This window comes from Rana temporaria, chromosome 5, assembly GCF_905171775.1.
Source record: "Rana temporaria chromosome 5, aRanTem1.1, whole genome shotgun sequence".
Lineage (NCBI taxonomy): Eukaryota > Metazoa > Chordata > Amphibia > Anura > Ranidae > Rana > Rana temporaria.
In genome coordinates this window covers 169,855,474-169,878,522 of record NC_053493.1, presented here as the reverse complement: position 1 = coordinate 169,878,522, position 23,049 = coordinate 169,855,474, and the positions used below count along the sequence as shown (strand labels likewise).

General features: G+C 43.3%; 1 protein-coding gene across 12 annotated transcripts in view; it reads right to left on the bottom strand.

Annotated features, from left to right (window-relative positions):
- BRD9 (bromodomain containing 9) overlaps nt 1–23,049 on the bottom strand; it is a 54,112-nt gene that overhangs the window by 16,943 nt on the left and 14,120 nt on the right. For 4 of the 12 annotated variants that reach the window (XM_040353366.1, XM_040353355.1, XM_040353356.1 and 1 more), the window contains exons 6-12: nt 18,475–18,585; nt 17,740–17,918; nt 8,896–8,916; nt 8,411–8,452; nt 4,684–4,816; nt 4,514–4,586; nt 1,691–1,786 (exon numbers count right to left, since the gene is read on the bottom strand). In XM_040353366.1, the coding sequence (XP_040209300.1) occupies nt 1,691–1,786; nt 4,514–4,586; nt 4,684–4,816; nt 8,411–8,452; nt 8,896–8,916; nt 17,740–17,918; nt 18,475–18,585 (655 nt within the window). The remainder of the gene's footprint in view (nt 1–1,690; nt 1,787–4,513; nt 4,587–4,683; nt 4,817–8,410; nt 8,453–8,895; nt 8,917–17,739; nt 17,919–18,474; nt 18,586–23,049) is intronic. The other 8 variants (XM_040353359.1, XM_040353363.1, XM_040353367.1 and 5 more) reach the window with 4 other exon arrangements.

Below are 23,049 nucleotides of genomic sequence, written 5' to 3'. Positions count from 1 at the left end.
TTTAAGCTAGTGCATTGTTGGTTCACTTACCCTTTCCTTCACTTTCCCTTCTAAAATTTATTTTTTTCTTTGTCTGAATTTCTCACTTCCTGTTCTTCCTCAGTAAACTGTTCTAAATGACTTTCCACCACTCGGATGATGGTGGAAAGCTTACTGCGGAGAAACAGGAAGTGAGAAATTCAAAGAAAAAAAACATTTAGAAGGGAAATCGAAGGAAAAGGTAAGTGAACCAACAATGCACTAGCTTAAAAGGAACCTATTTAGAAAATAAAAGACAAACCTTTAAAACCCCTTTAAAGAGCATCCTAAACCTCATGTACTCGAGCAAGCATGGAACAAACAATAAAATATTATGCTTAGTATGTTTATCAGTTATTTCCTTTTGCACCTTATAAATAGCCTCATGCGAATGGTAAGGCGTCGGTGAAACTGCCAAATTGCCACACAATTTTCACCTGCGCTGATGAGTAAGCTAGTTCTGGCCAAGTAATGCAGGCCAACAAGACCTATGCAGCAGCCTTGCCTGCCCACATGGCTATCCCTCTCACCATGCACAATGCCTAAATCACCTTTCTGGTGACACGCATGCCTATCCAGAGTGTGTTCCAAAAGGCAGACGTACACACCCTCAATAGGCAGACGTACACACCCTCAATAGGCAGACGTACACACCCTCAATAGGCAGACGTACACACCCTCAATAGGCAGACGTACACACCCTCAATAGGCAGACGTACACACCCTCAATAGGCTGGACCTTTAAAGCCCTCGTTTAGACTTACCCCATAACATGTCACGGTCTTATTGTAGAGGGGCTTGTGCCTGGCTTCAGAGAAGTTGCACCTCAGCTGGGTTTTCCCATCCTGGAGGGATAAGGGCCAGCCATGAAACAATAACTGCCACACAACATCCTCTCCCCAGGAAGTGGAAGGCAGCCCACAGCGATGTCACTGCCCGTGAATCTCCGAGGACCAATGGAAGTGACATCTGTCAATTCCCGCCAACAAACTGTAAAGGACCTTGGTAGGAATGCGTGCCGCCTTTACTGCCAGTGTTTGCCAAGGTGCCCCTGCGATAGTACCTCACCTGCCCACTGGAGCTCCCCAGATGCATCTTCTCACCACTGCGCAAGCGCTCATACAGGCAGCCTCAGTGGGAAAGGTATGGAGTAAGGAGAACTGAAGGTTGCAAATCAGGGAGGGAAGATGTAGCCTAAAGCGACCTGCAAACATCCTTCCTTACCCTTTCCCCCTCGCCTGTTAATGCCAGAGGGTCTGGAGCGGAATTCCCAGGTACTTCCTTGGAATGAAAGGGTAAAAACAACAAACAGAAGTTGCTGTGCACGTGCCTGCAGGAGTGCAAAAAACAAGAACTACAGGGCAACAGTGGGTGGGGAGCTTTTAACTTCTCTCTGTGCTTGTGTTTCCTGTAGGAGGAGCCTATCTCATGTGACCATCCTGAGGAATTACTTGAGAAAGTGGTTCTGGTTCTAGAATGTTTGAAAAGGATTATACTCTTGATGTAGAATACCACAAATGGTTTACTTTAGTCCAAAAACACAAATCCCCATAGGAGGTAAACATCAATTGTAAATCATACAGTAGATAGACTCATGAGTAGAATCATGAGTAGAAGAGCTTTTCAACTAGCATACACTGCAGAAAAACTATACATGCATTTATTCTCTTACCTTTATGCCTGCGGTCATCTTTAAATCCCAGTGAAGTAAAGCTAGGTAACAGTTTGCTTGAGAGAGAACTTAAATCCACTGGGTGCGTTTCTTCATCTAAAAAACAAAAATATAGATTACCCCAAAATGTTGTGTATACAAGAAAAGTTTATATCCACATTTCCTTAAAATGGTGTGGGTGTATTTAAAGCAAGATCACTTCTGTCTAAATGCGTTGAGAGATTAATTGTAAACTGGCAGTAACAAAACAAAAAAAAAAATCTAAAAGACTTAGATTACTGTGAAAAAGCTACAATATTCTGCTAGGTGAACACAGAGATTGGATTATGTGCTGCTGGAGTGGGTCAAGTTGACAGCATAGTGTAAAATGGAGCAAGAAAAAAAGAAAAAAGAAAAGACAAAATCATATAAAAAAAGAAAAACCTGTCTACTTTTTCTTTGGGAATCTTGTCAAGGTCTGAACATAGCTAATTACCTAAAAAAGCTCAATAGCCCTATAAAGGCACAATGCTACATGTGATTTTATATCAGCAATAGTCAGCAATAACAGTTTGGACAACAAAATAAAAAACAAAAAACACATAGGGGATTTCTGAAGTCTGCTTCATGATCCAGTAAAATCCTACTACCCAATTATGCTTCCAAAAATTGGTTATCAAACATTTTATAAGAAAACAATATGCTGCAAGGTATATTGTAACAAAAGATACAGAGTTCCATTGTGGTTTCAGTTATGAGGGTTTTAGTGTATTTTAAAATGTTGACTTTAAAGTGAAGAAGATGTGTTTTGTCCACATGGGGGCAAGCATTCGGGTTATTTAACCTAGCTGTATTTGTTCATCTACCCTTTGCTCTCATATACCTTGTCAACCAGGAATGAAAGGGAATACCCGGTACCTTTAGGTATGGAGACCAGAAGACTCACTCCCCTTCCTCCCACGTAACAGCATGGGTGTGTGGTGATTCGCCTCAAACAGGGAAAGGATCCAGAGCCCTTAGGAAGTTTAGGGAGGTTAAAGGGGCTTTCTCACTGAATTTCTGGCAGCAAAAAGGGAGTGGCGGGGAGTAAAAGGCAGGCAAGTATGCGCAGCTGAGGCGGGCTGCAAATAAATGAAACACTTGCTTAGCTCTGCATTGTCAATGCATAGGGTTTACTTTAAATTCCCAATCTCTATTGTGTTTGCTCACTACCACGATAGCTTTAAGAGCAAGGATGAGCTCCGGCGTGTTCGAACATCCCATGTGCAGAGCCCCCCAGGAAGTCGGCACTGCGCTGTGCTAATCACAGGCAGTGAGACATTTCCCGAGCTCTGCAGCCGCGCATCGGGCCAATTTCTCACTGCCTGTGATTAGTGCAGCGCCGACTTCCTGGTGGGCTCTGCACATGGGATGTTCGAACACGCCGGAGCTCATCCTTATCCAAAAGGTTAGGTTGTGGGATAAGTAAATGTGAATTAGGTTTGACCTCAAGCAGACTTTAAATATTTGGACTACATTCACACCTTTTTGTATTAGTAGGGTTGCTTTAAAGAAAACCCCTGCTTACAACATCTTTCGTATCATTTCCAACAAAATGCATTCTTTAAAAGTACACTAAAACTCACACTACTACAAGAATCTAATTCAACACATAGGGCCAGATCCACATAGAAATGGATAGGCGCAGCGTATCAGAGATACGCTACGCCGCCGTAACTTTTCCGGCTTTGGTTCGAATCCTGAAAGATTCCGCACCGAAAGTTACGGCGGCGTAGTGTATTTCTGGCGGCGGAATTCAAATCGGCGATTAGGGGGCGTGATTCATTTAAATTAAGCGCGTCCCCGCGCCGATTGAACTGCGCATGCTCCGTTTCGAAAATTCCCGGCGTGCTTTGCGCGAAATGACGTCGCAACGACGTCATTTTGGAAATTAGACGCGAGTTACGTCCATCCCTATTCACGGATGACTTACGCAAAAAAAAAAAAAAATTCAAATTTCGACGCGGGAACGACAGCCATACTTAACATGGCAAGTCTATGTATACGCCGCAAAATACCAGCTTTAACTATATGCCGGAAAAAGCCGACTACAGACGACGTTAGAAAATGCGGCGGCCGCGAGTACGTTCGTGGATCGTCGTAAATCGCTAATTAGCATACCCGACGCGGAAAACGACGCAAACTCCACCCAGCGGGTGCCGAAGTATTGCACCTACGATCCGAAGGTGTACGCCTGTCGGATCGAACCCCGAAGCCGTCGTATCTTGGTTTGAGGATTTAAACTAAAGACACGACGCGGGAAATTTGAAAGTACGCCGGCGTATCAGTAGATACACCGGCGTACTTGCTCTGTGAATCTGGCCCATACGCTATTGTCCCCTTTGTAACACTATTTACTGTTAGACAAGGTGCACCTTTATCACAGAGAAATGGATATATGGGTAGATGACAGAGAGAAACAGGCACCAACATCCCTGAGAAATAGAGACAAAAGATTTTGAGGGGAGTTTTTTGGGGATGCCGGCAAAGAGAAAATTAATAAATCTGTAATTTATTATGTTTTATAAAAGAGTAAATGCAATGCTTCTAATTATGTTTTGTTCTATGCAGTGCTACATCTTTGTGTCTTTTATTTTTTATTCCCTTAAGGAAGCCCTGGGCGGCGAAATGTCGGGATAGTCACTCTACTACCATGCCGAGTGACCACTTTTTCAATTAAAATTTGAAGACAAAATGAGTCCTTGCACCTGTATATCATAAGCACATTACCATTTTTTAATTCTGTATTGTGTGTACCAATAAAATGTGTCGCAGTGCAATTTTAATCGCATTTATACTACTTACCCTCTGCATCTGGATCAGAGTTGACTACAGTATAAATTAAAGTGCCATCTGTATTCTTCTTAAGGTAACCAATCTGGAAGTAAAAGTCACCATTTTAAAATTAAATGAATGCCCAATAAAAATCTCTGCCTGCTTCTGTGCCACGTTTTTTTGCATTAGGAAAAACATACCTTGCAGTTAGAGAAATCTCTGTTGACTTTGTCTCTTGCTTCATCTGCAGCATGCTCTACCAGAGCCAATACATGTTCTTCTGCTGTGCTGTCTGTTAAACTACATGCATTGCCCTCTGGTTCAAAAATGCAACTGAAAGAGAACACAAACTAAACTAAGGCCGGGTTCACACTGGTACGACATACGTTCCGCACATGTCGCATGACGTGTATAAATCAATGATTCCCTAGGAGAGACATCCTAACTGTTCCGACACAAGTCGGTCTGACTTTGAAAAAGGTTCCTGCACTACTCTGATCCGACTTTGGTCCTACATTAGCCCACTGTCCTAACCATCCAACTTGTGACATCTGACATGGCGATTACAGCAGTAGGAAAGGGAATTTATGTAACACTGGGACTGTTTTGATTGGTTAAAAGGACAAGTCAGACGATCTCAAAGTCAGAGAAAAATCTCATCTTGTTCATTCAAGTCAGATGGAAGTAGGACTGAAGGAGAACCTACGTGGCAGGTCAAAGTAGAACGACATTGGTACAACAGTTGTGTCATACCAGTGAGAACTCGCCCTAAAGGCATAAGGAAGCCTTTCAAATTTCTCTAAAAACAACAACTGCCTGAAAAACAAAAAAGCTAAAGTGTAAAATGAAAATGCTTCTGGTCAAGCTGTACAAAAATGCTCAGAATTTGTTAAACAAAATTTATACATAAACAAATATAGAAACAATAGGGTATAAATAAAACACTACTCATAAAAAATAATTGTTTTGTAGCTATTGATGCAGCCCTTGTTTCTGTTCACTTATTCTCTATGTGGAGTTATCTTCCAATGAGATCCTGGGAAAGCAGAGGACCCCCAGAGAAGACATTGTAGCAGCGTAAGAGCAACCTTTTGTGAGATTTAGGTTGCTAGGAATACCCAAGATCTTGATGGAAGGCTGGTGGCATTATCCTCTCACATAGGCACCATTGATGGAAGCTGGGGGGTAAATAAAGTATCTATTTAAAATTCTCCCTTAAAGTAGTTTTAAAGCCCAAAAGGTTTTTCACCTTAATGCAGTAAGGTGAAAAACGTTGTGCCGCAGTGCCCCTCCAGTACCCCCCCCCCCCCTTTTCCATCGATGTGCACAAGCGCAGTGGCTCCAGGCGCCGTTTCTCTCCTCACTGGACAGATTGATAGCATTGGGAGCCATTGACATGTTTGTTATCTTAATACAAAAAAATAAAAAGGCTTTTAAAAAAGGGTAAGTTCACCTTTAAAGAAAAATCTGTCCGAGCAACTTACAGACAATGGAGGGGCATTTCATTTTGTTAAACCGAAATTAAGAGGCAGAAGAAAGTTGTGCTGGTAAGGCAAGGTAAGTGCTTAGGCAAGAAGGAAGTCCTGGGTCTCAACACTGCCTTGTCTCTTTGCAAAACAAGAAAAAGGTATCTTGCAGGATAAGGCTGCCAATTGAGATACTCACCTGGTGGGTGAGAGTAGATAGAAGGTCCCTAATGGTTTCAAGCTGCAGTTTTTGAAGGACAGGAAGAGACAGATTCAGATGCTATGGGGTCACAGGAGTAGTAGAGATAGTCAGCGCGGAACATGTTCCAGAAGGTAGTAATGGGGGCATTAGTGGTAGGTTGACTAAAGCACATAAACCCAAGGGAAGTATGGTAACAAGTCCTTTTTGCAATCTCTGAACAAATAATGAGGATAGTATGCAACCGGTCTAACCTAGGTGGCATATTCACCAATGCCAGGAGCCTGGCGGACAAGATGGGAGAACTAGAGATACTGTTGTACGAGGAAGATTTAAAATTTTGTGGGAATTTCAGAGACTTGGTTCAACAGCTCTCATGATTGGCTGGCAACCATTCAAGGGTATTCACTTTATCACAAAGATCGAGAGGGTAAAAAAGGTTGAGGGGTATGCCTGATCATCAATAATAGGATACAAGTTAATGTAAGATGACATCACTAATGGAGGAGGTAGAATCCTTATGGGTAGAGCTCCAAAGGGATGAAACGAAGGGGAAAATAATACTGGGAGTATGCTATAGGCCCCCTAACCTGAGGGAGGAGGGGGAGACAGATCTCCTATCACAATTTGGATTAACAGCAAGGATGGGAAGTGTCATTATAATGGGGGGCTTTAATTATGCAGGAACCGTGCACTCGTCTAAGGCTCGCCAGTTCCTAAGTGACTTACAGGACAATTTCATGGGTCAGATGGTAGATGCACCAACTAGAAACAGTAACACGTGGCCACTCACTAAAATAAGAAAAAGAGATTTAACCTTAAAGAAGGGCAGCAGTTTGTCATGTTACCAGGATCACTGGAATAGCAGTGCCTACTAGAGTGATTTCCAACTTCTAAACAGGGTCAGGTCAGGTCACAATTTATTGTGCAAGAGATAGTCAAGGTCTTTAGTAAATCAGGCCTAAAGAGGTTGTAAACCTCAATCTTGTACCTATAGGTAAGCTTTATTATAGGCTTACCTATAGGTACTGTAAATTTCCCCTAAACGTGCACCGTTTAGGGGGTAATAAATATAATGAAATAGATAAGATAGATATTTTATATAGTTAAGCTCACCTCAGCAGGCCACAATCCAGCAATGGATCTTTTTACACAGCATGCTGCCGTGTCTCCCTCTCCAAACACACTGCTCCTGGGACATTTTCAGCTTAGCTGGCAATAAGCAGGTCTGAAGGGGAAGAAGCTGCCCTCTTCAATTAACCCCTTCTTAACCCTGCCCCAGACTGACTCTCCACATATACATCCGCCCGTTCCAGTCCCAGGGCTATACAATTTATACCACAATGGCCATAGGGCTGGGAAAGGGCATCTCCCCCCCCCCCCCCCCAATCCATGCGCCCAGGTCTTTGCCCCCACCCCCTTCCTGCTCTGAATCCACACAATTTCTTGACCAGATTGCTGCTGTAAACCTAGAGGAGTGATTGTACCAACTCAGCCCAGCGGTTTCTGGGCCACCTTTTAAACAATGCCATGTTTTCTAATTCTGCCAGGCATATACAGCCCCCCCAAATCAATATCAGACCCTTATTTTAGCATGCAGCCAAGTTGGGAAAGGGAGGTAACAAATGAGCGAGTGCCCCCCAGCCCAAAGCACCTTGCACCTATGTTGGGGATAAGGGCCTCTTCCTGACAACCCTTGGCTGTCGTCTGGGTCTGCGGGGGGCTTATTGGAATCTGGAAACATCCTTTAACCCCCTCCCCCATGTGATTGGGTATCAGGTACATCATACCCCTACCCATTCAACTGAAAAAGCATTGAAAAAACAAATAAGAGCCGATTTTTGACTTGCCAGGCTGCATGCTCAGATAAGGGTCTGGTATAGATTTTGGGGGAACCCCACGCCATAAAAAAAAGACCTGGGGAGGGACCAATGGTGGTTCCCCCCCGGCAATATTCTCTCTTTTTTTTTTTTACATTCAGCTGTCAGCGAGGTACCCTGCCTCAGGCAATACACAGATGAAACAAATCGTCCTGCACAAGTCGTACTCATTTGCAGACATCTCTTCTGTAGATCATTAAAAATAAAATAAAAAATAAAAAAAAACACAGATCAAAGGATTTTCTCAGCTCTAGTAGCAGGGATCTGACATCATATAAACACACACTAGAGCATGGAGTGCCTTGATATCTGATTGGAGAAAAGCGACACATCCCCTCTACACAGGGTTATAGAAAAATACAGAGCTAAGGTTAGGAGTCACCTGCTGTAGTCCTGGAGGGAGGGAAGGCCGTCTTGCAGGAGGCTGTTGTGTGAGGAAACACAGTCAGAAGTGATTCATGCAGCTACAGAGGAGAGATCAGAGGGAAGCCATGCTCTGTGCTTTGGATACAGGCTAGTACACACTATGGTAGGATATGCCTTTTTTCATGTCTAAAGTTTACTTGAAGGTGGCCATAGAAATTGATTCCTCCATCCACACAAGTGAGATAAATGAAGGAATCCCACCCCCCGCCCCCCCAATGACATTGTGTCCTGACAGCAGGAATCTCCAGTTGCTGATCGACAAAAGTCATAGGAAAACTGCAGTGAAAAGTTCAGTGTGCACAAGGTATTGGAAACAACTAAAGCTAAAGTGTGCTGGTTTATAGAGAAAGGAGTTTTGGTTGCTTAGGTAACATAGCCAGATATAAAACCATAACAAATTTGAAAGCAATAACCACAAACACCCAAAAATAAATAACATACCTCTGATCATCCTCAATCACCCTGCAAAAATTGAGAAAGAAAAGTTTAGATATCTCACACGAATAATGAAGACAATTACTTATGCGTCTTCTATACTACATAAAAAAAACTTTAGAAAAACAGTATAACAAAGGAAATGTATGCTGTAGGCTTGATTTACAAAATCTGGTACAGCTGTGCATGGTAGCCAATCAGCTTCTAAATTCTGCTTGTTCAATTAAAGTGGATGTAAACCCAATTCATGAAATTTGAGCTGGGCACATATCTACAGCGTTTTGTTATCTCTCTTCAAATAGCCAAGTCCCGTAGCTCTCTGCTGACCCATTCCTCTGCCATCAGCCTGATGTCTCCAGACAAATTCTCACACATCAGATAAAAGCAGCCTGACATTTCGGTCAGAGGAGGTTGCCATAAATAGATTATCAGGGAGCTTGTCCTGTTACAAAACACCTCTGAGAGTCAGTCTCTGCCTATGTGGAGAGGTGGGCGTGTGCCTTTCCTCCAATCAGCAGTTTTAGCTATCTTGGCTGTATGCCCAGATATCACACTCCTTTTAAAACAGGAACAGAACATTTCTTAACACCATCTGAGCTTCCTAAACAGTATATAAATGTGAAGACAGCAGCTATGGATGTAAAACTTATGTAGGGAGATTTGTTTCATCCCTGTGCATCATCTGAGACTGTTCACTCCACTGTAAATGTCATTGTTGCTGTAGCAGGTTTCATACATCATAAAATATACATCACTTCACAGGCAGGTTTAGAGCATCTCCAGGCTGGTTATTTAACCACTTCAATACAGGGCACTTTCCCCCCCTTCCAGCCCAGGACAATTTTCAGCTTTCACGCTTTGAATGACAATTGCGCATCATGCAACACTGTACACATGACATTTTTTATCATAATTTTCTTCTCGCAAATAAAAGCTTTCTTTTGGTGGTATTTGATTACCACATGTTTTTTTTTTGTTTAACTAAAAAAGACCAGAATTTTTTAGGAAAAAAAAAAAGAAAAAAGTTTTTTGTTTTGGTTATAAAATGTTGTTTTCTCCTTAATAGACAAGCACTGATGAGGCTGCACTAATGCGCACTGATGAGGAGGCACCGATATATAGCACTGAAAATGGGCAGCGATTGGGATTGTGGTGAGCACCTCTGATGGGTGCTGCGCTGATAATCAATGCGCCAATTATCAGCACACACCCCCTCCGATTACCGGCACTTCATGATTACAGCTGTGATCAGCTGATTACATGGTAAAGAGCCTACATCATAGGCTATTTACCACTATCAGAGATGCGGTGCGTCAGAGTGACACACAGCACCACCGATCGCCGCTCTGCGCACCCCCGGGGGCTTATCCAACTGGACGTCATATGATGTCCAGTCAGGATAACAGAGCCACATTGCGGAAGTCAATGGGGCAGGAGGTGGTTAAAGGAAACGGGGATTTGCCCAGTGCCAAAGCTCATTTCAGAGACATTTAAAAGAATAGGTTGCTGTGCCCATGCAAGCATGGCACGCAGATCAGCTTGGATGTAAACCTAGTCAGAACAAGGAGGAGCGGGCCACTGTGTAGATGCGCGTTTCTTCTTTATAATCTACATTTGAGCCATTAACCTTTTTAATGTTGTATTTCTTACTTCAGATTGAGATCCTTTATATATACATAAACATACGTCCCTGAGGAAGCCCGAATGGGCGAAACGTGTTGGACAGTCTACTGTATATAATATCTCAACAATCAACTATTGGTGAAATTTAATACAATATGTGATTTTATTCTATTTTTGTATGTATATAATATGTAAGATTAAAATATATTTTTTTATCTGTAAAACGGTTTCTGGTGTACGGTTCCTGTGGTCTCAGAACTACCCAAATGCATTCGTACAGTCCCATGCCCCATCCCATACCGGGATAATATATATATTCTTACCTATATATATATTCTTATAATGGCTACCCATTATAATATATTTTTTGTGCACACTCTATGCTTTATCAAAATTTTCTTGCTAGTTTCTTTTCTTTTTTTTTTTTTTTCTTTTTTTTAAAGTGTATTTTGTGCGTGTACTCGAGAGAGGAGCCGGACTGCAGGAGTTGGGAGTAAGCAAGCCTCCCCCAGAGGCAATCTGCCACCTTTCTCCATGCCCCGGGTGGCAATGGCAGGTGTGTGAGGGGGTCCTCCCACACAGCCCGCCCTACCTGCTCCGCTTTGAAGCCCAACGGGGCAGAGGGACTCCCTATAAGGGAGTGAGAGGATCTAGCCCGCTCAACCAGCCCCGTTAGTCCTTCGCCTCTCTTTTTAGAGACCGCGTGGTCAAAGTGCGTGATGTTAACCCAATTTCGAGTGCGTGTAAGTGTGGTGGTTTTTGTGGGAGGGGGGTGGGCGTACTAAGCGCAGGCTTACCTCGCATAGCACACCCACCGGGAGCCGGGCTGAGACCACCAAACTCAATTCACATGTAGCCGAGACCGGGATCCGAACCCCTAGCTGCAGAGGTGAATGGCTTGTCAGCGCAGTGCCAATCGCGTTGAGCCACCGCAGCTCCACAAAATTTTCTTGCTAGTGACAGGAGTTTCATATGAAAATACTGTATACAACCACAATTCCCCAAAAAATTGGGACGCTGTGTAAAATCTACATAAAAACAGAATGCAATGATCTGCAAATCTCATAACATATTTTATTCACAATAGAAAACATATCAAAAGTTTGGAGGATCCCTGGTGTAGGTTAAGGAGATATGTCTTGCACCTACAGGTAAGCCTTAATCTAGGCTTACCTGTAAGTGGAACTGATCAGAGAGGGTTTAACCACTTTAATGTTTTTTTTTTTTTTTATAATATTCTTCCTCAGTTTAGGCCGATATGTATTCTACATAATTTTTTCCCTCCAAAATCGCAATAAAGTGTATATTGATTGGTTTGCGCAAAAGTTATGGGGCCTACAAAACAGGGAATAGATTTATGCCATTTTTATTGCTTTTTTTTTTTTACTAGTAATAGCGACTATCTGAAAATGTTAGCATGACAGACATTGCGGCGGACATATCGGGCACTTTTGACACTTTTTTTTAGATCATTCACCTTTTTATAGAGATTGGTGCTATAAAAATGCACTGATTACTGTGTAAGTGTGACTGGCAAGGAAGGGGTTAACACTAGGGAGCGATCAAGGTGTTAATTGTGTTACCTAGGGAGTGATTCTAACTGTAGGGGGGAGGGGACTCACAAGGGGAGGAGACCGATCGGTGTTCCTCTGTACTGGGAAAACACCATTGGTCTTCTCTCACCTGACAGGACGTGGATCTGTGTGTTCTCTCTCACACACACATCCACGTCCCTGCTGTGTGACAGGCAATTGCGGGTGCCTGGCGGACATCAAAGCCGCCAGGCACACGCGCCGGCTCCAGAGAGGCTCAGGAAGCCAAAGACTTCATATGACGGCGGCCCGGAAGGTTCCTGCAGCCGCTATACCACTATACCTCGGTAGGGAAGTGGTTAAAACTGAGAAAAAGTACCATTTGAAACAGAAAAATAAGGCAATTTTGAAATTCATGGGAGTCACATGTCAGTTGGGACAGAGCCACTTTTACCACGGTGTAGCATTTCCTTTTAAGAGTACTCTGTAATATCGCTGCAACCAACGATTATTTTCATAATCGATTAGTTGGCCGATTATTGTTTCGATTAATCGCATAATATCCTTAAAAAAAAAAAAAGCAGCATTTTTTTATTTTTTTTCGGGCCAATTTGTTGGGCAGATTACAAAACACAAATTGCCGCAAAAACACATTACATGCTTTTCTGCAGCTTCTCCATTGAAGTATATTGAACCAAAAAAAAAATAAAAAAAAAAAATAGTACAGTTTTGCATTAAAAAGTCCTTGCCCTTTCCAAATATGCAGCAGCTGAAAAAAAATCATGGATGTGAACCTGTCCCATAGGAAAACATGTAAATGAACTGTAGTGTGTTTCTGAAAAAAGCACCAACAGAGGTGTGAACCCAGGCCTGAGATGTTTAGTAACATAATGGGGTTAAAAATCAAAGAGAAGTACAAAAAGAGCAGTGGGTGGGACAGTGAAAGTAATATTTACAGTAGCGATTTTTGTGTACTATAGGGCTCATTTTAGTTTTTTATAACCCCATTATGTTACTGGCCGATCGATTATGAAAATTGTAATCTATTCATTTCATAATCGATTAGTTGTTTCGGCCCTACTCTGTAAATTTCTGGGAATGGAGGAGACATGTTGCTGGAGTTTAGAGAGGAATGTTCCATTCTTGCCCAATATGCTTCTAACTGCTCAACAGTCCTGGGTCGTCCATTTTGTTTAAAGATTTGACAAATATATTTTCAGTTGGTGAAAGGTCTGCAGACAGGCCAGTTAAGCACCCAGAACCTTCTACTACCCAGCCATGCCATTATGCTAAAATATGCAAGGACTTAAACATGAAAACGACTGGAACTCCACTTTAACCTAATTTGTTGCAAAATGTTACTCCAGCTCTTCCTTAGTACCACTTACTTTGCTGCTTTTTGTTGCCCCGTTCAAACTTTGAGAATTGTTGCGGCCATCAATTTCAAAATTGTTATTGTTCCTTTCTTAAAATGGTAAATTTTCTCAGTTTAAACATTTGGTATGTTTTCTATTGTGAATAAAATATGGGTTTCATGAGATTTGCAAAACATTACATTCTGTTTTTAGCTAGATTTTACACAGTGTCCCAATTTCTTGGAAAAATTAGGTTGTCTACAGTATGAAACTCCTTCCACTAGCAACATTAAATAGATTAACGGCTCAATGTAAACTAAACTTAATAAAATACAGTTTAGTTTGGCATCCGCACTGCATAAACAAAAAGAGAAAAAATAAAAAAAAAAGGCAACAAAAGCACAATCACTCCTGGCCAGGAAACTGGCAGACCGGACCCACGCCTCTATCCCACACCAAATCAAGAACAGAGGGGGTGACCTGCTGACCCACCAGGATATATCGAACACCTTCGCTGACTTCTACACAGACCTATACAACAAAGCGGAGATACCACACAACCCTCCATAGCCCGACTTAGTCGATCGATTGACTCAGTATGTCGAGCAGGCCGGATTGCCCCGACTTCAACATTCTGACCTAAATGCCCCCATTTCCGCGGAAGAATTGGTGGCAACTATAAAAGCCCTACCAGCCCACAAATCCCCTGGCCCGGATGGGTTGTCATACGGAGTACTATAAAGCCTTCCTTCCCCTCCCGAGTCCACTTATGACCAAACTGTTCAATGCTTTTCTCCAACAGACCCCCATCCCAAGCGATATGCAAGGCTTTCTTATCCCCGATCCCGAATAACGATCCTGCCTCCTGCGCTAGTTATGGGCCCATAGCCCTGCTTAATTCGGACCTAAAAGATATTCACGAAAATTCTTTCGATCTGACTGAACGCAATCCTTCCCGCCTGGATACCTTAGGATCAAGTGGGCTTCGTCCCCCTGTGTCAAGCAGGAGAAAACACTAGAAGTCATAGACCTAATTGATGTAGCTAATAGAGACAACTCAGAATCTTTGATCCCGAGTTTATACACAGAAAAGGCCTTTGACCGTTTAAGCTGGCCTTTCATGATTGCTACGCTGCGCCACATGGGAATTAAGGGACCCTTCGTGCGTGCGGTACAACACCTTTACACCTGTCCCACTTCACAAGCTAAAACCCCCTTCACCACATCACCCACCTTCCCGATTGCTAATGGTACCCACCAGTGCTGCCCGCTCTCTCTCCCTTGACAATTGCCCTATGTGTAGAGACCCTGGCGGCGGCCATTAGCGGTAATCCGGACATTCGGGGTATTCGCAGACGACATCATCCTCACTCTGACCCAACCTAGGCTCTCCCTACCCAACCTCCATGCCGAATTAGATTGTTATGGGGCGCTCTCGGGGTATAAAACAAATGCGTCAAAGTCTATGGCACTTCCAATTAACATCCCGGAGGACGAGGTTAACCACCTGGAGTCACGCTTTTCCTACAAATGAGAACGTACCTCCTTTAAATACCTGGGGGTTCATCTTACCCCGTCTTTCGGCACCCTGTATCAAGCCAATTTCTCTCCTCTGTATCGGTCAATTAGGGAGCTCATTCAAAAATGGAAGACTCCTCATATCTCCCTTTTGGGGCAGATCACATCCATCAAAATGGTTATCCTCCCTAAGCTACTTTACCTATTTTAGACGTTGCCCAACCCAATCCCCTAAGCCCATCTATGCAGACTTCAGAGTGACACACTACGTTATGTCTGGAACTATAAAAAAAAAACATAGGATACCTTGCTCCGTCATGACGGCGTCATGCACGGATGGGGCCTGGCATTTAAGTACTACCAAGCGGCCCAGCTACGTGCGATAGTCTCGTGGTTCCCCCAGGAGGTCCTACAATAAATGGACAGAGATAGAAAAAATGTTGCTAGCTCCTGTACATTCAAACAGCCTCCTCTGAAACATTGATGTGGAGATGGACCCTGGTCGATCATTAGGATTAATGTCCCAGCTTCGTCCGCTCTGGCGCAAGTTGCCCCGTGAAAGCGATCTTAAGTCGGAATGCTCACTGATGAACTCCTTTCTTTGCAATCCCAAAATACCGGATAGCCTAACCTACCAGATGGGCCTGGGCCTCACAGAATTTGTTCCACTAGAGGGGCGCACTCGTAGAGAACTGATCTCAGACATATACCAGATTCTAAACGCATACACAATACCAGTACGAAGAAAACATGTATACATGATACGTTGGGAGAGGAACTCCCAGTGAAAGGCTTGGCAGGCAGTCTGGAGGCAGGATGCCAAGACTTCCCTATGTACCCTCTATAAAGAAAGTGCGTATAAAAGATTCTCTTTTTGGTACCAGACCCCAGCTGTACTCCATAAAATGTACTCCTCCACCTCTAACCGATGCTGGCGCTGCCAGCGAGACAGAGGCTCTCTCCCACAATTATTGGTCTTGTCCTCTCATAGCCCCGTTCTGGCAATCGACACAACTACTAACCCGCCTCTTTGAGGTGCCAATACCCCTGACACCTAAAATGTTTTTTTGTTGGGCCTCTCTCAGCCAAAAAAAGCCAAACCATATAAGAAATTGCTCAGACATATTCTAACAGCAGCTTGATGCCTAATTGCCCTTTACTGGAAGAAAACCTCACCCCCATCTCAAGAGGCCCTGTACTACATGGTCAAGGATGTGTAACTAATGGAGAAGATGACGGCCAGAATGCAGGACAGGCTGGAGAGGTGGCATCGATGGGAGGATTTGCCGTGAGTCTGTACAGGAGTCAACGCGGTAACCTAAAGCCCTTCTCTACTTTCTTCCTTCTTCCTTCTTCTTTCCCCCCCCTTTTCTTGTCTTTTTTTCCTACCTCTCTTTTTTTTTTCGTTTCTGGATATGCAGATTATCTCTGCAAAGTTATATGCGATATCAGTTCTAGGATACGGTCCACTATGTTTTGCTCTACTGGCAATATTGCTAAAGGAGTTGGATTATATTTTGCACTGTTTACGCCAACGGCTCACCCAGCCCTAACACTACTGCGTATATATTGCGCATTGTTATGTTTCTGCATTTGTCTTTTCCGACTCCTTTTTTTATCTGTGTACTGTTGACATCTGTGAGACAATCAAAAAAAAAAAAGCACACATTTTAACCACTTCCCATCCCGCCTATAATAATATAACCGCCACTAGATGGCTCTGCCATCCTGGGTGGCCGTCATATGATGTCCTCGGCCCTCCCGGCCGCTAGGGAGTACACGTGCCTGCCGCATCACTCGGGTGTCGATGCACGTTCCTGGCAGCCGTGATGTCCGCCAGGTAACCGCGATTGGCAGTTACAGAGCCAGGGATAAGGATCTGTGTGTAAACACAGAGATACACATCCTGTCAGGGAGAGAGGAGACCGATGGTGTGTCCCTTGTACATAGGGACACCGATCGGTCACCTCCCCCAGTCAGTCCCCTCCCCCCACAGTTGGAATCACTCCCTAGGGAACGCATTTAAACCCTTGATCTCCCCCTAGTGTTAACCCCTTCCCTGCCAGTCACATTTATACAGTAATCAGTGCATATTCATAGCACTGTTCGCTGTATAAACGTGAATGGTCCCAAAATAGTGTCAAAAGTGTCCGATCTGTCCGCCGCAATAGCGCAGTCGTGATAAAAAAAAAAAAAAACGCAGATAACCGCCAATACTAGTAAAAAAATAAAAAGTCACGAATCTATCCCCGATTTTGTAGGCGCCATAACTTTTGCGCAAACCAATCACTATACTCTTTTTGCGATTTTTTGACCAAAAATATGTAGAAAAATACATATCGGCTTAAACTGAGAAAAAAAAAAAATATATAGACATTTTTTTAAATTGGGATATTTATTATAGCAAAAAGTTAAAAATAGTGTTTTTTTCAAAATTGTCAGTCTTTTTTTGTTTATAGCGCAAAAAATAAAAACCGCAGAGATGATCATAAATTTTGTTTGGGAGCCACGTCGCACGACCGCGTAATTGTCATTTAAAGCATGAAAGTGCTGAAAGGCCTTGGCAGGAAGGGGCTGAAAATGCCCAGTATTGACGGGGTTAATAATTGCTCTATAAGGGCAATCAAGTTATTTTAATATTAACCAGGGAATATTGCAACTGTACTGGCATTTGCTTTCAACATACTAGTTTTACTTTTTGCCTGAAATTGATTTATAATACAATGGCAGCGGATAGCTTTTCAATTTCTCATTCATATGCATTTTATACATATCTCCATAGATCTTACATATCTAACCACCAAAAAGGCTTGCATTTTTACCTAATAACCTCCTTGCTTGGCTTTTTAGATTTCTTTGTCATCTCAACTGGAGCTGGGATTGGGACCTCTGGTGTAGGGTCTTCCACTGTAGTGTCCTCATCTCCCAATATAGCAGCCTGCTGAGAAAAATCCATGTCTTGCATAAACGACATACTGCGCTTCAAAGCTAAAAGCCGTTCCTAGAATCAAGAAGGACAGAGCAGCAGGAACTTTATATTTACTTTCATAGCAAAAAGGTGCTATGATGAATGAATGGGATGGGAACTATATTACCTCAGCCTTACAATTCTAGATTTTAATGCTTATGCAGTAGGGTTGGGCAATTCTTTCCAAAATATAGCCATGCAAAAACAGAAATAAAAAATGTTCAAAATCAGAAAGCAAAGGAAATAAAGTGCACAGCAAAATGATAACATTGAAGTCAAAATATATATACACAGTATATGAAAAATATTTTCAACGCAAAGTTAACGTGACTGGTAATTGTATACATTATAATAATCATACATACTTAGCAAATCATTTTTGCCTAAATTTGTATAACCTTTAGCAAATTATATAATAAGAAAAAAAATTAGAATATAAAAAAAAAAAAAAAAAAAACCCCCAACCACCCCACACGTCAATTATAATTATATTCGTCCCCACTGCTAAAAATATTCCTACAACCAAAGTATATGGCAGATGAAAACACAAAAATGGAGGCATGCACTAGTATTTCCATTTCGATCATACTTTACTCATCATCTTGAAGCCTGTATGAAGTAGCTTCTTTGCCAACTTGTAGTATACAGTCTCTGGTCGGTTGTATGTCATTGCGTTATCACACATAAGTTTGAAGTCTCCCTGTAGAATATACAAAATTTGGATGATTTACTAAGAACACCACATTACCCCAACAACACTCTAAAAGCCCATACACATGGTCAGAAAAGTAGGATTTTTAATAACAGCTTACCTGTAAAATCCTTTTGTTTGAGTACACCACGGGACACAGAGCCTTAATCATTACATAGTGGGTTGTATGGGTCACCAGAGGCGATTGGACACTGGCACAACCAATGAGAACAAGTTCCCCTTTATATAACCCCTCCCATACAGGAAGTACCTTAGTTTTTGTAGCAAAGGAGTAATGCTGCGTACACACGATCATTTCTCGTTTTTTTAAAAAAACATTTAATTTAAAAATGATAGTGTGTGGGCTTCACATAATTTTCCGGGTTCTGAAAAACAACATTTTTTTGAACATGCTGCATTTTTTAACAACGTTTTAAACGATGTCGTTTTTCGAGTTGTAAAAAATTATCTTGTGTGGGCTAAAACGACGTTAAAAACCCACGCATGCTCAGAAGCAAGTTATGAGATGGGAGCGCTCGTTCTGGAAAATCTACCGTTCATAATGGAGTAAGCACATTCATCACGCTGTAACAGACAGAAAAGCGTGAATCGTCTTTTACTAACACGGAATCAGCTAAAGCAGCCCCAAGGGTGGCGTCATTTGCATGGAATTTCCCCTTTATAGTGCCGTTGTACGTCACCGCGCTTTGGTGTGTGGGCAACGTCGTTTTAATGATGAAGTTGGAAAAACTTCGTTTTTTTTCTACAGGCTGAAAAACTGTTTCTTTCATGCCGAAAAATGATCGTGTGTACGAGGCATAAGGGTCCCATAGCAGGGGGGACCTCTGTGTCCCGTGGTGTACTGAAAGAAAAGGATTTTACAGGTAAGCCATTATTAAAAATCCTACTTTCTTTATCGTACACCACGGGACACAGAGCCTTAAATCATTACGTTGTGGATCATCCCAGAGCAATGCTCGATATAATGGGTGGGAGACAGATCAATCAGGCCGCCAACGGACAAGAAGCCCTAGACCGCTGCCTGCAGCACACTACGCCCGAAAGACAGAATTCTCATGTCCTCTTACATTTACTAAATTCTATCAAATAAATGTATGTGCTGAAGACCAAGTTGCAGCTTTACAGATCTGAGCCATCGAAGCCTAGTGATGCACGGCCCATGAAGCACTTATTGCCCTGGTCGAGTGCGCCTTAACAGGAAAAGGAGGAACCTTATTTTTCTTAAACCATAAGCTTGAACAATTACTTGTTAAATTCACCTAGCAATGGTGGATTTTGATGCTGGCTGGCCCTTCTTGGGACCATCTGGCACAACAAATAAAACATATTTTTACGTTGTTTTACATATCTGAGCAGTTGCCTGCAGATAAAATCTTTTACTGCTCTCACTACATCTAGAGTGCAATAACTTTTCCTCCGTTGTCCGCGGTTCAGGAAAAAAGGAAGGCAAAACAATGTCTTAATTTAAATGAAACGCTGACACCACCTTTGGAAGAAAGGTAGGATGAGGGCGTAGAACAATTTTGTCTTTGTGACAAATTAAATAAGGCTCTTTACAAGAAAGAGCAGCCAACTCAGATACTCTTCTAGCAAAAGAGATAGTGATCAAAAAGGCCAATTTCCTGCTCAAAGGAATATGGTGGATAGGTTCAAAAGGTTGCTTTTGCAAGACTGATAATACCAAGTTCAAATCCCAGGGACACAAGAGTGACTTGACTAGCGGATTTATCTACAGTACTCCCTGAATGAATGGCCAGACTAGGGAATGAGACGCCAGCGGTCTCCGAAAAAAGACCGACAGAGCAGATATTTGACCCTCGATGGTACTCAGGGCCAATTTCATATCCACTCCTAATTGGCAAAAGGCGAGAATCCTACTTATAGCATACTTTAGAGCAGGGATATGCAATTAGCGGACCTCCAGCTGTTGCAGAACTACAAATTCCATGAGGCATAGCAAGACTCTGACAGCCACAAGCATGACACTCAGAGCAAGAGGCGTGGTGGGACTTGTAGTTTTGCAACAGCTGGAGGTCCGCTAATTGCATATCCCTGCTTAAGAGAATTCCACCCTCTGGCTTCACACCAGGAAACATACACCTTCCAGACTTTGTAGTAGATTAGCCTGGAGGCTGGCTTTCTAGCATTAATGAGTGTAGAAAGCACTGGGCACGAGAGCCATCGTTTCTTCAAAATGTGTGTCTCAGTAGCAAAATCGTCAAAATTTTAGCTTCTGTAAGCAAGGGTGGAACACTGAACCCTGTGATAGCAGGTCGTGACATAGTGGAAGCACTCAAGGACCTCCTGGGCCAATTTGGGGCCACTAGGAGTACTGGTATTTCCTCCTTCTTGATCTTGTCCAGCAATCTCTGTAAGAGGGATCGGGGGGGAATGCATAAATCAGTGAAAACCGATTCCAAAGAATTCCCAGAGCATCCGTTCCTTAGGCCAGCGGATCTCTCGTCCTGGACACAAAGTTGTCTAACTTTCTGTTGAGCCTGGAAGCTAGCAGGTCTACAGCCGGGGTCCCCCATCTCTGGCATATTGCCTGAAAGACATCGGGGTGGAGAGACTACTCATCTGGTGACCGATAGTCGGCTTGCCAGTTTTCTACCCCTGGAATGAAGATTGCAGAAAGGAACATGTTTTTCTGCCCATGTCAAAATCCGATTCACCTCCTTCTGAGCATTCGGACTCCAGGTGCCTCCTTGGTGATTGATACAAGCTACTGCAGTAGCATTGTCGGATTGAATCCAAACCGGGTGGCCCTGTAACCTGTGTGCCCACGTTCTGAGGGCCAAGTATACTGCCCGAATCTCCAGTATGTTGATGGGCAGATAGGAGCGTGTATCCCGCTTCAGCAGGCCGCAACGCCGCGTTTATAGACGCCAAATACTCCCCGCCTTGTAGGGAGGCGACCACGAACCGATTGGTTTCCATTCAGAAATGGCGAATGTTCAGAAAATGGTTTAGAGCCTTTAGGTCCAGAATGGGTCTGACGTCTCCATTTGGTTTTGGAACCACAAAGAGGTTTGAATAAAACCCTGCACCTTGCTCTTTTAGAGGGGCCTCCTCGATTACCCACCGAGACAGCAAATGATCCAAACTGCGGAAGGATTCTCTCTTTACTGGATCTTTGGAGACCCTTGAACTTCGGAACCGATAAGATAGGGTCTCTCGAAATTCCAGATTGTACCCCAGGGATACAGCAGAAACCACCCACTTGTCCTGAATCTCTGTCTGCCAAGCTGCTGAAAACTGCCGAAGCCGTCTCCCCACTCGGCCGAGCGGGGGCACCCCTTCATGAGGAAGATTTGGGGCTTTGCTTGTTAGCTCTTTGCCCCCACTGCTTCCTGTTTTTGTGGGCTTGGTCTTTAGCCTTTGAGGCTGTCTGAGAATGCCGTCGCCACTGCCTGGGAGGCAGATGTTCCGGGAGCTGGAGAGAGAACGCCTAAAACAAGGACACTTGTTTTTCTTCTTCTCCGGCAATAGAGTAGTCTTGCCGCTTGATATCTTTTAGATATATACTTTTCCAAATCATCCCCAAGTAGGCGTTCGCCATGGAAGGGAAACCTGGTCAAAAGTTTTTTGCATGGGGCTTCCGCTGACCAGTGCTTTAGCCAGCTGGAGCGCAAGGTGAGATGCTTGTTGAATAGAATCTCTAATAGCATCCACTGTGAAACATAAGGCCTTAGGCATATTTTCCCAAAATTTGATCTGCTCCGGAGGCAGGTCTTTCAGCCCGTTTCACCTGATCCTTTAAGACCCGACACATACCCACTGCCGCCACGGCAGCTTGGGTCACTGCGCACGCCAGGAGACAGGAAGACTTTAGTAAAGATTCCAACTTTTTCTCAGAAGGATCTTTAAACACCTGGGCATTGTCCACCAGACAGGTTAAGCTTTTTTTTTTACACAAGAGATAGCCGCATCCACTGAAGGCAGACTCCACTTCTTGGTGAAACTTCTCCATGGGATAAAGAACTTCAACCTTCCTAGGAGGAGAGAAACGCTTAATCAGATTCTCCAACAAAGGATGAACCGGAAAGGAGCATGAAGCCTGTGGGGATTTTAATTAACTCGGGGAGGAGACAGGCGAGTCAGTAAACTCTGAAAAGGGTAACTTGAATGCAGAGTGTAACGTTTCAGTATAATATTGCACCTGCAATTTTAGAACCAGGGAAGCAGAAAAAGGTTCTTCTGAAATCCCAGATCCTTTCGACTCCTCATCCTTATCCTCTGATGGTGCCATGTCCTCCTCATCCTCAGACCTTTCTGAAGGGAGATCTGGAACAACAGAAGGAGCTCTGCTTCGCTTTTTGTCCTTTTGCGAGGACTTTGCGATTAACGTAGCGATTCTTCCTTCTAAATTGTTCAGGGCTACTGTCAAAGTTTCCTCAGTGACATAAGCAGGCCCAGGCACCATAGGAGAGTCTGTTACTCCTGATGGAG